This window comes from Vulpes vulpes, chromosome 9 (assembly GCF_048418805.1).
Source record: "Vulpes vulpes isolate BD-2025 chromosome 9, VulVul3, whole genome shotgun sequence".
Classification (NCBI taxonomy): Eukaryota; Metazoa; Chordata; class Mammalia; order Carnivora; family Canidae; genus Vulpes; species Vulpes vulpes.
Window position 1 is genome coordinate 21,744,717 of NC_132788.1, and position 13,268 is coordinate 21,757,984.

At 46.0% G+C, this 13,268-nt stretch overlaps 1 protein-coding gene across 2 annotated transcripts in view; it reads left to right on the forward strand.

Annotated features, from left to right (window-relative positions):
- SCARA3 (scavenger receptor class A member 3) overlaps window positions 1-13,268 on the forward strand; it is a 55,950-nt gene that overhangs the window by 24,065 nt on the left and 18,617 nt on the right. For both annotated transcript variants that reach the window (XM_072719542.1, XM_072719543.1), the window contains exons 2-5: window positions 162-260; window positions 1,456-1,575; window positions 5,169-5,267; window positions 6,644-7,687. In XM_072719542.1, the coding sequence (XP_072575643.1) occupies window positions 162-260; window positions 1,456-1,575; window positions 5,169-5,267; window positions 6,644-7,687 (1,362 nt within the window). The remainder of the gene's footprint in view (window positions 1-161; window positions 261-1,455; window positions 1,576-5,168; window positions 5,268-6,643; window positions 7,688-13,268) is intronic.

The window sequence follows — 13,268 nt, forward strand, 5'->3', positions numbered from 1 at the left end:
TCTTTTCCTCTGCTTACTATCAGGTCATCTGGAGCTTGAATGACCTGACTTGGAGTCAAGGGTGGGGGTGAGCATGGGGTGTGGGGATTGTGGCAGCTGGAGAGGGGTGGGTGTGGCTCCAGGTTCCAACCCCGGGTCTGACAGCACTGGCTCCGTCACAGTGAGGTCGGCCACTGGCGACGGAGATGCGTTGTGTGTTACAGAAGAGGATCTGGCTGGTGACGACGAGGACATGCCGACCTTCCCATGCACACAAGAGGGTAAGGGCTCTGTGGTCTGCTTTCTGATCTCCTTGCCCCTATTCCCACGCTGGTGACTTATCTCCCTACATGGCTACAAAATCCTGGCTGTCCTTTTCCCCACTGCTTCCTGGAGGGTGAAAAGGCAAGAGTTGCATGGGCCTACATTATGCAGTATGGATGATGTCAAGGTTTGACACGACTGACATCTGTCACCAGGGTTCCTCTTGAAACCTGTCAGGGACCACTGCCATCTCCCCCAGGGCTTGTCCTCTAACTGACCCAGAACTGTCCCCTTCACCGTATCCCATGCCACCCAAGTGGCTCATCCACTTGGCCTACCAGGCCCCCCTTGGCACTTGGATAATCTCAGAAACCAATGCCACCTGAAGTGTTACTTAGAGAAAGACTTCTTGGTGGGTTTCAATGAGCACAGCTGTTCTCAACCTGTGCTGTGTATTGTAATCCCCCCAGGAAGCCTGTAAATAGCCCTCAGAAATTCTGATTCCTTTTGGTCTGGAGTGTGAAAGGGGCATAAGGATTTTTAAACATTCCTAGTACTCATAATGTGCAGCTGAAGTCGAATCTGCCTTAGAAATTTCACAACTGGCAACATCATTGCATTGCCACTGGACATTGGTCACTTGCAAGAGGAGCCAGGAATACCAAGTTTCCTTCTTCTTCCATACCAGGGACCCAACTGGTGGGCTGGAACCTTTTGTTCCATTTCCAGGAGAATTGCTTGTCACCTGAGAAGTTTAGGGACTGAGGGGTTTCCCAGGGTGTGTGACTGGCTTGTACCATGCTGAGGCATTCCCACAATGGGAGACTCAGTACTACAGCCTAGAAAGTCCTAGGCCAACTGAAACAAGTTGGTCACCCAGTGGTGAAACAAGGCTGGCTGCCCCATATCATGGACCATCTTAAGGCCAGTGTATCAGGAAGAGGTGTTGCCCTACACCACCAGCTGATTGATGTTGCGCTAAGAGAGAATGATGGCAGTGATAGGGGTGTTCTTTGAAGACCCCGACTCTGCTCTCTTCTCTTGTTAAAAACTTGAGGACCTAGAGAAAACAGTGAGATGGTAGACATGTGGATGGAGAACAGCTCCCTTTCTGAGGCTGGTTTGATATGTGATGAGACAGTTCAGAGCAGGGATATGGAACTGACCCTTCACCTGCAGCCTCAGCCAGCGGTCTCCTTTGTCTCCCAACAGGCCGGCCAGGGCCCCGCTGCAGCCGCTGTCAGAAGAACCTGTCTTTGCACACATCGGTGCGGATTCTTTACCTCTTCCTGGCCCTGCTCCTGGTGGCCGTGGCTGTGCTAGCCTCTCTGGGTGAGTGCAGGCTCCCAGCAGCATCTGGGTAGTCCAGCATCTTCCTGGTGAGGGATTCTTCATACTTGTTTCAGACTTCCAAGACTGGCCTCTGGTTTCCAGCCAGTAAGTAGCTGTGTGACTTTGAGCAAGGCACTTCCCCTCCCTAGAGCTCTGTTTTCTTGCTGGTAAAATGAGAGGACAGGACCAGCTCAGTGGTTCCCAGTTTCGGCAACGTGTTAGGATCATCTGGGAGCTTTAAAAAAATATGGATGCCTGGGCCACACCCCAGATAATGTATATCCACGGCTGAGATCACTGGATGGGGCAATTTCTAAGCCCCTTCTGTGGTCTTTGTGAGCGTTTTGCAAAGTGAAGTAGGATGCCTGCCTGCTTCAAGATCATCCCCAGGATTTGCTAAAATGCAGATTCCTGAGTCTCACTTGGTCCTTGCTTGTTTTTTTTTTTTTTGGAATGGTCCTTGCTTGTTAAAGCAGAGTCCTGCAGGTGAAGCCCAGGGACCTGGAGTGTGGTGGCTCTCACACACACCGCAGCTGTATGACTATGGTAGCCAAGCCATATGATGGCATGTAGTCAGGTTTGGGCAGCCTCTGCCTTCTGGATGCTAATAGATGATGGTAAACAGAGGGAAACAAACTTGATGCCTTCTGGCTGCAGTCCCCTTCCACTCGGCTTCAGATTTTTTTTTTTTTTTTTCGGCTTCAGATTTTAAAAATCCAGATGTCTTTACTAAAGGAGGCCAGTAGGTTTATTTGTTCCAATGGACTAGATGCCAGGGACAAGGCCGGGACTTGGTGAGACAAGTGAGGAAGGCGGGGGGAGGTAAGCCTCAGTCTAGGTGCCACTCTGTACTTGTATAACCCTGATGATGAGCACCTCCCTGAAAGGAGGCACCCGGTCCTAGGCCTGGCTGGAGATATTCAGCAACTGGCCTTCTTGGCTTGAGGGCAAGAGGCCAGCATGCTAATGACTTGAATAGACACTCCAGTCATGTTCCAGGAGTCCTGAAGGTGCTACTTAATCCAACACAAGTCAAGTACCTATTTTGTGCCGGGTGATAGGAACCCCAAGATGAGTCCCTTACATTTCACCATTCAGAGGGAGCGGTTCTTGATTTTGTCTGCACGTTGGAATCCCTCAGAGAGCCTTTAAATGACAGTGCCAGGGATGCCTGGGTGGCTCAGCAGTTGAGTGCCTGCCTTTGGCCCAGGGAGTGATCCTGGAGTCTTGGGATCGAGTCCCACGTCAGGCTCCCTGCATGGATCCTGCTTCTCTCTCTGCCTGTGTCTCTGCCTCTGTGTGTGTGTGTGTGTGTGTGTGTGTGTGTGTGTGTGTGTCATGAATGAATAAATAAATAAAATCTTAAAAAATAAAATAAAATAAATGACAGTGCCAGAGCTCCTGGCTCCAGATGAATGAAATAATAATCTCTGGGTAGGACCCAGCCTTACTAATCTAGAGAAACTCCTCGGTGATTCCAGTGTGCAGCCAGATTTGAGGACCATTGATTTCAAGAACTTTCAAAGCCACTCACCCTGTTCAGCCCCACCTCTCCACTAAATCACTTCATGGGGCTTGGCTTCTCAGAAAGCAGCCAAAATCCAAGCAAGGAAGGGCAGTGGCTGTCCATAATTCTGAGGTAGCAAACTGGACATCAGAGAACTTCCAGAGGTTCTGGGTCAGGCCTTATAGGGCCTCAGCTTGCAGCACCTGCAGGACTATTAATAAAGCTCCAGAGAGGAACACTTGAGTCCAGCGAGGAACAGAGGCACTGATCCGCTTCAGAGGGTATAGAGAGTTACCAGGTGCTCACCAGGTGCCGGGCACTGTTGTGTACATGATATCCATGAATCATCTCAACAAGCCCCAAAATGGGAGGCAGGCCTCATTCTCCATATCTGGAAAGGTGAAATGATTTGCCCTAAGATCCAGAGACAATGAACAGAAGATCATAATAATTGGGGGTGAGGAGTGAATTCAGGGAATCTAGGGGGAAGTTTAGGTTTCCTTTTTGCTTTTGCCTCTAACCTGGCTATCCCAAGTCCCTAGAGCAGAGCTGGCACCAATCCGGCCTGGTTGGTAGGTGCTCAATAATATTCATCAAATGAATGACTAGAGATTTGTAAGTATATATGTGGAAATTCCTAGTCATGGTGTTATGGTCAGGACCATGGATAAAGTCAGGAGTATCGAGCAAAATCAATCTTCCTCATAGGAACTTGTTTAATTGAGTATCTGTTGCATTCTATCCTATAAGCCAAGAACTGTACTGGGCATATACTGCCTAATAAAACTTGGGCTTTATCTTTATGGAGCTTATCATCTAGAGCAAGGTTTGGTAAACTTTCTGTAAAGGGCTAGGTAGTAAATATTTTAGGATTTATGGGCCACACATGGTCTTTGTCAAAATCACTCTACCATTATAGAGCAAAAGCAGCCAGAGACATAAATGAATGGAGATGGCTTTGTCGCAACAAAGTGACATTGGTTTAGATTAAATGTGCAGATCCTGCTTTGCTGACCCTTGGTCCAGAGCAGTAATCTATTAACTTTTTTTTGACTGTGGTCTTTGTCAAAATCACTCTGCCATTATAGAGCAAAAGCAGCCAGAGACATAAATGAATGGAGATGGCTTTGTCGCAACAAAGTGACATTGGTTTAGATTAAACGTGCAGATCCTGCTTTGCTGACCCTTGGTCCAGAGCAGTAATCTATTAACTTTTTTTTGACTGTGCACCCCATCAGTGAAAAATTTGATTTAAAATGCATCAAAAAACTAGATGGGTTGATGAATGGCTAAAAAGTAAAAATGGACTGATGTATAATAAAGTAAATATCATAAAGTGTTAATTATAGAATTTAAGTAGTAGATACACTAGTACCTACTGTACAGGTAGGATATTCACTGTACAAGTCCTTTGGTTACTCTGAAAATTTTTATACTTAAATATTGGGAAAGAAAAAATGATAATCTCACACCTGCAAAACATAGGTATCTGTTTATAAATTACACATGTATACTCTTTCTAGTATACATCATGAGACACAATTTTGAAAAGATGTGAAAAAAATAAGATCTAAAAAGTAAGGAAAAGAGTAAACAGACATACTAACACATAATTGCAGATCATGAAATGCACAGCGAGGAAATGAACAGGGTGAATTCTATGAATGAGCGTATTGGCTTGGAGATAGATTTTATAAAGCCTTAGAGTAGGAATCAAAGTCATTCGGTCTCTCTACACCCCTGCTCCTCTATCTATACAAGGAATTTTAATTTGAGGGAGGCTCAAATGGAATAATAAATACCATAAACTCTAAGTACATATATATATACATACACACAAGTATATGTATACATACATATAAACACTTAAGGGAGATATTTAAAGAGGTATAGATACAGATTTTTAAGGGATATATGACAGACTCTGGCCATAAGAAGCACCTTCCTTTACCACCACTGAAAAGCCCCATGGAAGGATTAATGGTTTTGTTTGCAGGGAGGCTGATAAAATTACCTTCTCAACAAACAACTGCTGTTTCTCTGAGCTAAGGCCCTGCGCCAGTTCCTCATCTATATTTCCATACAGTTTTCAGGAAAGTGGACTCTCTCTCAGAAGACATCTCCCTCGCCCAGGCCATTTACGACAAGAAGCTTATGTCTATGCAGGAAAATCTCCAAGGACTGGGTAAGTGTTCAGTGTCCAGATGTGCTCATGACTGTGATAGAAGACCGTATTAATGAGGGATGGGTGAGTGTTCTCCCCTGGGCTATGGTGCCCTGGAGTAAGGCAACCAACCTTCTAGGCACAAGGGAAGGACAGCTATGTATGGCTCCCTGCCTTCCTGTCCACCCAAAGGGGGCTGCTGCCCTGGGATTCACCCAACACTGGGGCCAGGGGTTCTGTGTGTGGTACAGATCTAGCCTGAGCCTACAGGTAGAGGAGGAACACAAAGACAGTCCATTCCTCAGTCATTCTCATGTATCTGAGATTATTATTTTTTAAATATCTATCTGAGAGTGAAAAAGAGCACAAGGGCAAGCAGGGGAGGGGCAGAGAGACAGAGGGAGACAAGCAGACTCCCTGCTGAGCAGGGATCCAACGTGGCACTCTATCCTCTATCCCAGGACCCTGAGATCATAACCTGGGCCAAAATCAGGAGTCAGATGCTTAATTGACTTAGCCACCCAGAAGTTATTTTTTTTTAAAGATTTATTTATTTATCCATGAGAGACACACAGAGAGAGAGAGAGAGAGAGAGAGAGGGAGAGGGGGAGAGAGAGAGAGAGAGAGAGAGAGGCGGAGACACAGGAGAGGGAGAAGCAGGCTCCATGTAGGGAGCCCCATGAGGAACTCGATCCCAGGACTCCAGGATCATGCCCTGGGCCAAAGGCAGGCGTTAAACCGCTGAGCCACCCAGGGATCCCTAGAAATTATTTTTAAGATCTTCCAAAGCCTCTTGACGAGTTTACCCTTTCCTCACTATTGCCTTAAAGTGTACACAACTCATAACGCTCTCTATCTCCTGCTTTCACCAGGGACCTTCTCTTTCTGAGACTGAGACAGAAGATGCGGTAATAGAAGGGGTAGAGGTTGTCTGCCCTGACGGGAAGGGAAAATACTATCTGAGTGATATTTGGCAAGCCTCTTCTTTGTGCCTTATTTCTCATCTGTCACAGGGAGAAATAATCCCCACACTATCTTTTCCCCATAAGTGTATTGATAACAAATATAAAGATAATTGGAGAAATCTTAAGATAAAGTGTAAATGGGTGGTCCTTGGCACCTTCAAAGAGTTATGAAGATATATTCTCGAGAATTTGGTGGCAAGATGGAAAAAATATCCCAAATTTTACATTTCGGGTCATAGTAAAGATATTTGGTAAAAATAATATTTCAGAGAGATGGTAAGGCTTTTCCAAAAAGGATTTCCTAGCAGACTTAGGATAGGAAGAGGGATTGGGAAGCCGCTTGACAATTCATTATGTTCTGAAATATGTAAAGAGGTAACTTTTGTCCCATGAGCCTTCAGCAACTCAAACTGTTGTCCCTTTCTCCTGAAGATCTGAAAGCCCCAAACAACTGTTCTTTCTGCCATGAGGCTGGGCAGCTGGAGAAGGAGATCAGAAAACTGCAAGAAGAGCTGGAGGGAATTCAGAAGATGCTTCTGGCCCAGGAGGTCCAGCTGGACCAGACCTCTCAGACCCATGAGCTACTCTCCACCACCAGCAGTCAAATCTCCCAGGAGATGGGCAATTGTTCCTTCTCCATCCACCAGGTCAACCAGTCCCTGGGGCTGTTTCTCGCCCAGGTGAGAGGCTGGCAGGCCACCACAGCTGGCCTGGACCTCTCTCTGAAGGACCTCACCCAGGACTGCTATGATGTCAAGGCTACAGTCCACCAGATCAACTTCACTGTGGGGCAGACTTCAGAGTGGATCCATGGGATCCGGCGGAAGACTGATGAGGAGACCCTGACCCTCCAGAAGATTGTCACCGACTGGCAAAACTACACCCGGCTCTTCAGCAACCTGCGCACCACCTCAGCCAAGACCGGAGAAGCAGTCAAGAACATCCAGGCCATCCTGGGGGTCTCCTCGCAACGCATCAGTCAGAATGCCGAGAGCATGCATGACCTGGTGCTGCAGGTCATGGGCCTACAGCTGCAGCTGGATAACATCTCGTCCTTCCTGGATGACCACGAGGAGAATATGCACGATCTGCAGTACCATACTCGCTATGCCCAGAACCGCACGGTGGAGAGGTTCGAGACGCTAGAAGGACGCATGGCTTCACATGAGATCGAGATCGGCACCATCTTCACCAACATCAATGCCACTGACAACCATGTGCACAGCATGCTCAAGTACCTGGATGATGTGAGGCTCTCTTGCACGCTAGGCTTCCACACACATGCCGAGGAGCTCTACTACCTGAACAAGTCCGTCTCCCTCATGCTGGGCACCACGGACCTGCTCCGGGAGCGCTTCAGTCTGCTCAGTGCACGGCTGGACTTCAACGTCCGCAACCTCTCCATGATCGTGGAGGAGATGAAGGCTGTGGACACGCAGCATGGGGAAATCCTTCGCAACGTCACCATCCTTAGAGGTAAGGGCCAGACCTTGGCCACACCTGCTACAGAGCTCCCAGAGGACCGTGGTGATCTTGCCCCACAGAAACACCTGGTTTCAGGCAAAAGTCCTGGTAGGCTCATACAATCCTGTCGCAAATGCCTAGGGCAACTGGGAGCTTTAAAAAATACAGTAGCCCCCCCCTTTATCTGTGGTTTCAATTTTCTCCTAATGAGGTATAGTCATAAGGTCAATGGTAGCCTAACGTATGTCACAACGCCTTTGTCCTTCACCTCACTTCATCTCACCTCTTAGGCATTTTATCACCTAATGTCATCATAAGAAGGGCAGATGCAGTGTGATAGATATTTAGAGAGAGAGAGACAACATTCATATAATGCCTAATTTATAAATAAACTTTATCACAGGGAAGTATCTATAGGAAAAAACAGGCTATATATGGGGGTCTTAGAACGTATCCACCCGGAATAAGGGAGAACTACTGTCTGTAAAGACCTCTTTTGTAAAGATGCTATGGCTCCTAACTTTGCCTGCCATGCAAATCTGGATTTTCATATGTCAATTTGTGTGATTGGGTCCATACAGAGACATAGGGAGACCTCGTCTTGGAAACTCTTTTATCTCATTTTCTCCCTTCCCACTCCATCACTGGTGCACTCAGTCATCTCCCCCTCAGATGCCTATCACTCTGAAGCTCTCTTCTCTCACCTCACCCCTGCCTTAGATAGGGTTCACCAGAAAAACAGAACCAATAAGAGAGAAAGAAATTATTTTAAAAATTGGCTCATGTAATTAGGGAGGCTGAAAAGTCCAAAATATGCTCAGCTGATGTTCTAGTTTGAGTTGGAAGACCAGAAGCTGCTGTAGAACAGTAAGAGATGATGGGTCAGTTCGAAAGTGACCAGGCAGGAGAATTCTCTCTTACATAGGGGAGGTCAGCCTTTTATTCTATTCTGGTCTTCCTGATTAGATGAGGCCCACCACACTGGGAAGAGCAATGTGCTTTACTCAGTACCAATTTAAATGTTAATTCCATCTATAAACGCCCCTACAGACACATCTAGAATAATGTTTGGCCAAATGTCTGGCCATTCTGTGGTCCAGTCAAGTTGACACATAAAATTAACCATCATAAGTCAACTGGGCATCCATACACATCTTAACTCATATTTAATTCCCAAATGAAGATCATAACAAGGTTACAGTTCTCCCTAATGCTCATGATGCGAGTATCCTGTGTACAGCCAAAGCCACACTAACCCCTTCCCCAGAAGAGAAGGTAAAGTCCTTGAGAGCTATTTACTCTTCCCTTTAATATCTCATAATTTAAATACTATGATATAAAGTTAACAATATTAAAACACTGTGATATGAAGTCAATATATTGTATGTTTTGTTACATGATAAGAGGGTAAGAGAGGGAAGAAAGTGAAGATATTTACTGTATATATATTTATATTTTATAACACATCAAGGAGGAAATACTCTTGACAAGTACAGTCCTTATTTTTGTAATGTAATGGGTCACATGGTCATAGCTGGTATGTATAACTACCTTCTTCCACTGCCCATCTGCATTTTCTTTGCCCTTGGCAACCACCTTAGCTAGTTGTTATTCTTTACCTGGTAGGGTGATCCAAACCTTCATTCCTGGAGGGCCATTACTAGTCCTTCCTACATTGGACTGGGATGTTGTAGTTTTCCACTGAATTCATTTCAGGGCATGGTAGCACCGAGAGACACCCTGTAGGATCTTCTGAATTTCAGACATGCTCTCCCTAACCACTGTTGTAGAGTAGTGTTTCTCCTTGGTAGTCAGAATCAGTCACCTCAATCAGCACAATAACTTCTTTGCCTATTAATTCAGAGGCGTGAGAAGCCCAAAGTGACCAGGCAGCGGTCTTAATTTGCAGTTCAATGGAGTCATTGTTGTATCCCCTGGCAGAAACATTCCTTCCTTTGGAGCTAAGATCTCTAAGCCAGCACAGCATAAGGTTGTGGGAATAAGGAGCAAACATTTTGCTAGCGGGCCACTAGGGGTGATAGTGGCTGATGTCTTTCCCATCTCCAACCCTTGATCCCAGGACCAGTGAATCCTGGCTATCAGCCAAACAGCACTATACACACTGGACACTGATTCAGACCACATACAACCATGCAAGATATTGCCACCTAGCTAGCACTGGAACGGAGTCTTCAAAGGCCATTTCAACCTCTGTAAAGCAGGCTGTTTCAAGATGGGGGGGGGACCATGATAACACCAATGAATTCCATGATCATGGGCCCATTGTTGCACTTCGTTTGCTGTGAAGTGATTTCCTTGATCATGAGCAATGCTATGTTGGAAAACCATGGAATACCATGATGATGGATAATGCATTCTCCATGGTATTTTCTGGCTCAAGCATTTCTTGCAAGGCGGGCAAATGTGTATCCAGAGTAAGTTTCTATTCCAACAAGAACAAAACACTGCTCCTTCCGTGACAGAAATCGTCCAGTGTAATTAACCTGCTACGAGGTAGCTGGCTTATGACCCTGTGGAGTGGTATCATATTGGGGATTTGCTGGTGGTCTCTGTTGTTGGAAGATTAGGCACTGGGCAGTAGCCATAGCTTTGGCCTTGGCGACTGGAAGTCCATGTTGCTGACCCCATGCACAAATTCCATCTCTGCCAGTATGGCCACTTTGTTCATGAGCCCATTGGGCGACGACAGGGGTGGCTGGAGAAGAAGACTGACTGGTATCCTACAGAATAGGTCATACTATCCACTTGACTATTAGAATCCTCCTCTGCTGAGCTCCCCCTTTGGAGAACATTCATAGGACACAAATATCTTCAAATTTTTTTGCCCCTTCAGAGAGGACTATTCACACACCTCTTCCCCAAATTTTTTTATAACCAGTTTTCCAATTGTGTTTCTTCTGAGTCCCTGACTATCCAGCCAAACCATTGGCCAGACTCCATGAATCTAGTTATAATCACATGTGTGACCATTATTCTTCCAAGCAAGAACAACAGCCAGGTACACTGCTGGAAGTTCTGCCCACTGGGAAGATTGTGAGTCACCTCTGTCCTTCAGGGTTGTCCTGAAGAGAGACTGATGTTGCAGCTGTCCACTTTCAAAGTGATTCTTGCATATCCTAGGCCAGAATCTTCTCTCCTTCTGTCAGCTGGTCTCAGGGAGCCCCCCATAATACCATAGGTGCAGGTTGGGAGAGAGAAGGTAGTATAGTAGGAGTGAGGACCATGGGTATTTGGGCCACTTTATCCTATAACTTACTTATACCTTCAGGGCCAGCTCAGGCCTGATTACATATACCACTTCCATTTGAGGATGGATAGAATGTGGCTCTGTGTGCCCAGCTTTAGAGGTTGGTGGGTCAGAAAGTACCCAGTTCAAGATGGGCAGCTCAGGTCCCATGGTAATTTGGTGGCCAATGGCTAGCATCTAGTCTCTATGTAAGCCCTATAAAAATCCAAGAGCTGTTTCTCAAGAGGAGAGTAGTTAAACACAGGATGGCCTGGCTTTGCTTCAAAATCCCAAGGGTCTATAGTGCAGTTAGCTTATAGGGGCCTGCCAAAGTCCCCAAACAGCATCCCTATCTGCCATTGCCATTTTAAGCATCATTGGTTCTGCTAGATCATATGGCCCAAGTGGCAAAGCCACTTACACAGCAGCCTGGACCTGTTGAAGAGGCTTTTCTTGTTCTGGGCACTCAAACCCAGCAACTTTGCAGGTCACTCAGTAAATGGGTCAGAGTAACACAGCCAAGTGAGGAATATATATATGTTGTCTCCAAAATCCAAAGAGGCCCACAAAGTGTGCCTCTTTTTTAATTGTAGGGGCCAAATAAAACAGCTTATTCTTCACCTTAGAACGGGTATCTTAACATGCCCACATCACTGGACTACTAGAAATTTCATTGAGATAGAAGGGCCTTGAATATTTGTCATATTTATCACCCCCGACACCACCAACACATAAATGTCTACAAATAGAGAGCTGCTACTTACCTCCTCACTAAATTCAATCCATATAATATCATCAATGTGTGGGCCAGAGTGATATCTGGTGGGAGAGAAAGGAGATCAAGTTCTCTGTGAACTGAAGTATGATATAGAGCTGGAGCATTGAGATGCCCTGAGGCAGGGCAGTGAAGGTGTATTGCTGGTCTTGCCAGATTGAAACAACCTCCTGGTAGGCCTTATGAACAGGTGGGGACAAAAATCATTTATTTGCCAGATCAATAGCTGCATACCAGGGGATGTGTTAATTTTCCCAAGCAATGAAAGTGCATCTGATAGAGCAGCCACTGTTGGAGTCACAACCTGGTTAATCTTACAGAAATCCATTGTCATTCTCCAAGGTCCACCTGTCCTCTGCACAGGCCAGATAGGCAATTTCAAGTTCTTAATGGGGGCACTAATCTCTTCAGTCCCTCCAGGAATGCGAGATTGCTTTTGGTTTACTATTTTCATAGGTAGAAGCAGTGCCTCTGGGCCTTCTCCACCATAATTTCCCTTACTCCATAGATCAGGGAACCAACGTGAGATTCCTCCAGATTTTCAGTATGTCTATTCCAATTACACATTCCAGAACTGGGGAAACAACCCAGGGTGGATTCAGGGATCCACTGGGCCTCCTGTGAGATGGACTTGACTTAAAACCCTATTGATCACCTGACCTCCATAAGGCCCTACTCTGAATTTAAAAAAAAAAAAAAAAGGAGGGGATCCCTGGGTGGCGCAGCGGTTTGGCGCCTGCCTTTGGCCCAGGGCACGATCCTGGAGACCCGGGATCGAATCCCACATCGGGCTCCCGGTGCATGGAGCCTGCTTCTCCCTCTGCCTGTGTCTCTGCCTCTCTCTCTCTCTCTCTCTCTCTCTCTCTCTCTCTGTGACTATCATAAATAAATAAATAAAAATTAAAAAAAAAAGGCCCTACTCTGATTAGAGGACCACAGTGTTGTTTGGGTCTCCAGAATCAGTGCCCATTCAGAGCCAGTGTCTAGTAGTCCCTCAAAGGGCTGATTATTTCCTTTTTCCCCTATAGGTCCCTTTAGGGAAGGCTGGAGAAATTAGCAGTATAAATATTTGGTAGTATCCTGGGGTCCTTCCTCAAGGGTACCCAGCTTCCCCTTCATTTAAAGGAGTCTGGGTTTGTAAATTGGCTCAAGTCTGAGAAATGATTGAGGAGCCATGACTGCTTTTATAATTCTAGACTTTTGTTCACTTGACCTAGAACTTCTCTGCTTATACAGAGCAAGTAAGGATTTGTTAGGCTTCCTACCTATTTCACTTCCAGGCACATCACGACCACATAGCTAACACCACAGGTCTGTGCATGTCAGCCTATTCCGATCACTGCATTGACCCTGCTGTCCATTATGGTATCCATGCTGTCCTTGCCTTAGACAGTTGAATGCCACCTTTGGGTATCCACCACCCCAGGATCCAATTACTCTCACTGTGGTTGGGTTTCCCAGTTCAGTGACTGTGGTTCCCCCTGTAAGGTCTGGCCTATAAAGAATGATCACAGGGCTCTTCAAGGATTCAAAGACTTTGTTCACAGATTTATTTCTCACAGTCATGGTAA